General features: G+C 48.8%; 1 protein-coding gene across 1 annotated transcript in view; it reads right to left on the reverse strand.

Annotated features, from left to right (window-relative positions):
- The window catches only part of LOC122181180 (zinc finger CCCH domain-containing protein 11A-like), a 4,140-nt gene extending 455 nt beyond the window's left edge, over window positions 1–3,685 (reverse strand). The window contains exons 1-7 of the mRNA XM_042873547.1: window positions 3,632–3,685; window positions 3,390–3,438; window positions 3,051–3,140; window positions 1,883–2,389; window positions 1,332–1,492; window positions 946–1,013; window positions 1–177 (exon numbers count right to left, since the gene is read on the reverse strand). The exon at window positions 1–177 is cut by the window's left edge and continues 17 nt beyond it. Of these exons, the coding sequence (XP_042729481.1) occupies window positions 1–177; window positions 946–1,013; window positions 1,332–1,492; window positions 1,883–2,389; window positions 3,051–3,140; window positions 3,390–3,438; window positions 3,632–3,685 (1,106 nt within the window). The remainder of the gene's footprint in view (window positions 178–945; window positions 1,014–1,331; window positions 1,493–1,882; window positions 2,390–3,050; window positions 3,141–3,389; window positions 3,439–3,631) is intronic.
- Between the last annotated feature and the right edge of the window lie 351 nt (window positions 3,686–4,036).

Here is a 4,036-nt window from a genome sequence, read left to right on the forward strand (position 1 = left end):
CCTGACAGCTCCAGCATTAGTGTCTCATAGTCATCTTCTGCAGCAAAGGGCGCTTTCTCTGCCCCGCTGGAGCACAGCTGCTGTGTCGTTGCTGTTACTTCTGGAGGAGGTGAAGCACAACTGGAGTGCTCTGCCTGGACCACAGACTCTGCCCAGCATCCCAGATGCAGCTCGGGACTTGGGAGAACGAGGAAGAGGAAAATCAGTACCTGGCTTTCTTGACTGGAGAAGCCTTTTCTTCAGACCAGCTCTAAAATCTATCGTTAACCTTTCCTACAACTCCTACCAATACGGAGGTTGTCACTCCTTCAACCTGGCCTACAGTTAAGGTCCAATCCAAAAGCAGGCATGATTTTCAGTGGCAACTGATCTGTGCAGACAGAGCGCTTGGTGCCTACAAGCATGGTCCAATTTTTGTAGCCAGAGGCACTTTGCCTCCTTCATTACTTGGACTGTAATAATGCTAGGAAGTCAACCTCCACAGATATCTGTCTGTGTGCACCACTACAGTTCTCTTTCTCGTGACGTGCTCTGCAGAGACGGATTGCCAGCCCAGGAGGCTGATCTCCATCCATCCCTTCTGCTGTTTGTTCTCCTAGCAGTGTTGTCAAAGTCTGTGATTCCTGAGGTGGCATTCTTGAGCAGCAAAAAGCATGGCTGGCCACTCCTCAAATATCACTTCACAAGGAACTGGAGGGACTTCTCCTCATCTTCATTCAGGTGTTCAGAGAAGCCAACAAGGCTCTGGAACACTTAACAACATTAAGAAAACAATCTAAAGGCACAAGCAGCCACTAGCAGTTGGGACGTTATTTCTGATGACAAATGTCTTTGGTGGTTGTTGGCACCAATTAGATCAAATCCCTCCGTTTTCCTAGGCATGGGAGACCTTACAGATCATGGAAAACATCATGACTACGAACAAAAGCAAGCTGTGGTCATCACCTGTTTGGGGGTGTCTCTGCTTCACGTACAGTGACCAGGATGTCCTCTGGCCGGGCTGGAGCAGCAGCCTAGGGAGAAACAAGACAGCAAGAATGATGCACAGGGAAACATTCCTGAGCAGCTTCTTCCTCCACGCATCCTTGCATCTTCTCTGACAAAATCCTTCACACCACAGAGAAATCCCAGAAGGGCGGAATCACAGAGTACTACGTGAACGCCGCCATGCCTCTAATGAACACTGGAAGGTTACTGCAGGAATCTGCAGGCAGCTCCTGGCTTCCAGGGACAGAGAACCTGTGAACCTTCCAGCATTTCCCCAAGAGAAACGTAAAACTTCCATTTCACTACGATTGGGGATCCACGACAGCTTCAGCCACGGTCCTTACCACAGCTGCAGTTTTAGCTGGAGGCTCCTCCGTGCCGTCAGCGGTGGCACTCACAGCACTGCCACACATCTCAGCTGCTTTGCGCTTCCGTGCAGCTGTGCACACAGCTTCTGGAACTGATGTGCTGCGTTCCACGTGCGTCTCTGCTTCTATGGCAGGAGCTTGAAAAGAAACAAAATCTCGTCGTTCAGCAGCAAAAGCAAAGAACCCTGAGCACCTCTGTTTCCTATGCGTTATGTCCTCATGTCCACTACTGAGAGAAAGGCTGCGGTGTGCCATCCACACAGCATCTGAGCTCTTCTCATCCATTACACATTTATTTATTGTTATTTTTTTAAAAAGCTGATCTAACCTCAACAATGAGATGTTTGATTGCCTGCTCTATTGGACAGAAACTGGCCCTTACTCTAAGCCGTCGATACACGCTTTACAAAGATGGTCTTTGTAGCCTTAAACTTTTTCTTCCTCTGCACAAGAAGCAAACCCAGTGCAAACCCCATTTGCTAACAGGGCTAGCATTTCCCCAGGGACGTACTAAAGCAACTCAGTACCTGTTAGCTTTGGACTCTGGATTGATTTCCTCCGTGCTGGGGCAGGTGCGGGTGGGGCTGGAGGAGCTGACACGCTTTCTTCCCTCTGCTGCAGCCGCAGAGCCTTCTCCCTCTTGATTTCGTCCAGGGTTTTAATATGGATTTCTTCCAAAGGCTTGACTTCATGCACTGGCTCTTCCACCTTCTCTTGGCCAGCAACAGATGGAGTGAGAACGCCTTGCATACTGTTTTCACCCTGAACCCTTCTCTTGGTAGGCAACTCGTCTGCATTTTGCTTCCCATCTTCTGATCGCCTGCGTTTTCTCAGAGGCAGGGCTTGGGAGAAAGCTGAGGTGCAAACTGCCTGGGAAGGTCGTGTCTCTGTGCTCTGCTCTTCGGTTTTACACTGCCCTTCAGCTTGGAGCTGAGCTGGAGTTCCACCCTGTTGATTCGCTTTCTCCTGGCGGATTTCCTCCAGTGTTTTCACACGGAAGTCTCCTGTTGACTTAGCAGCCTTCTCTGGGGTCACTGAGAAACGAGAAGCGCCAAGATGAACAGAGATTCCAACAATACTTCCACTCTCCAAAACCTGCCGCAGCACTAAGGAAAACCAATCTGCAGTGCTCACAGAAATGCATCTGAGGACAGGCTCATTGTGCAAATCCCTCTCCTCTCCTGAGCTGCTTGTACCATTTCGAAGACCGGCCCCATCCAGACAGAGTTGCTACACAAAATCGCTCACCTATCCTGTTCCCTTCTGACTGCATCTTTCCATTCGCATCTCAGACTCCTGCTGCTAGCAGTGGCTCTGTTCTACCCGTGCCTAAGCATACTGCACCTTGGGAGGGCTCACAGAAGATGCGCAAGTGGAAAAATACCACATCCCCGGAGCGCATTTCTAATAGCAGCCATCAGAAGAGTTTCAGCACTCCAGGAAAACAGAACCAGGTTGCTTTTGTTTTTCCTTTAAGATCAATTTTTAGAGCTGTGTGAAAATGCTCATAAATTAAAGGAGTTAAGTGTGATATATGTCCTTTGGGGTCGCATTTCAAAATAGAACAGCAGAGGTAACTTCAAATCCCAGACAGTAAGAGCTCCAGCGACATGCCAAGAGAAGAACCATGAGAAAGAAGAAACAGAAAGCCTAAGCAGAAAAGCTGTGCACCAATTTCCAGTGCCCGCTGAATACCTGTAGCATTCGTTGGTGCTTTGTCAACCTCCACCTTCCTCCCCAGTCCTTCAGCAAGGCTGCTCTTCACTGGGATGCCACTCCCATCACCTTCAGACAAACAGAAAACAAGCAACACTTGAAGAACAGCTCTCTGGAGGACAATCTCAGAACCGTCAATCACAACCTTCCAATTCTCAAGCATATTTTATTCAATGTGCCCCTTAGCTGTTGATTATTACTCTGCCATTTCTGCAGCTGACACAGAACTGCAATTTTCCTCTCTGACATCAGAAATACCCTTCCGGCAGTCATATTTGGATGAAGGCACCCCAACGCTACATTACAAGAAGTTCTTACCTTCGGAGGCTTTCTGTTTTCTCCACATCTCACCACGATTCAAGCGAATCTGAAAAAACAAACAACAAAAGAGCACAACTTGAGAATCCACCATGACATCAGGTCTCATTCTGAGAACCAAACTCAGAAGCCAAGTGGGTACTAAGCGAACCAAAGAGCAGCAGGCATCCTCCCACACAGCCCCTCCCTCTTTAACTCTAAAGAAAAGCAAGAAAAACAAAGCAACAGGCACCCAAGCATACCTTGCGAGATGTGGAGTGCGAAGAGGAATAGGAACCATTTCCCTGGTTGGCCATGCTGGAGAAATTCCTAGAACAAGCTCAGGTTCTCGAGGATCTCTCCACAGGGACTTCTGCCACTCCTGGAAAGAGCTGCCTCGCTCTTTCTTGGACTGGAAGTCTTCTGGCTTGATCAGGGAAATCAACGAGCCCTAAAGAAAGTATCGAGAGGTGGAAAATAGTGAGCAGTAAGCATTTTCCCGGCCTCCTTCTCTCGCTCGATTGGTTTCTTGAGTGGGGGGGAAGAGAGGGGGCAGGAAATGAAATGCCTTGACATCAGCTGCGTACAGGAACTATTCCAACACTCAAGCAACCTTCAGTGGATTGTGGAAATGACAGCTGGGAACACGTGACCAACTCCCACAGCCA

The sequence above is a fragment of the Lagopus leucura genome, unplaced genomic scaffold (genome assembly GCF_019238085.1).
Source record: "Lagopus leucura isolate 7727_CA_CO unplaced genomic scaffold, USGS_WTPT01 Super-Scaffold_100009, whole genome shotgun sequence".
In the NCBI taxonomy this organism is placed as follows: Eukaryota; Metazoa; Chordata; class Aves; order Galliformes; family Phasianidae; genus Lagopus; species Lagopus leucura.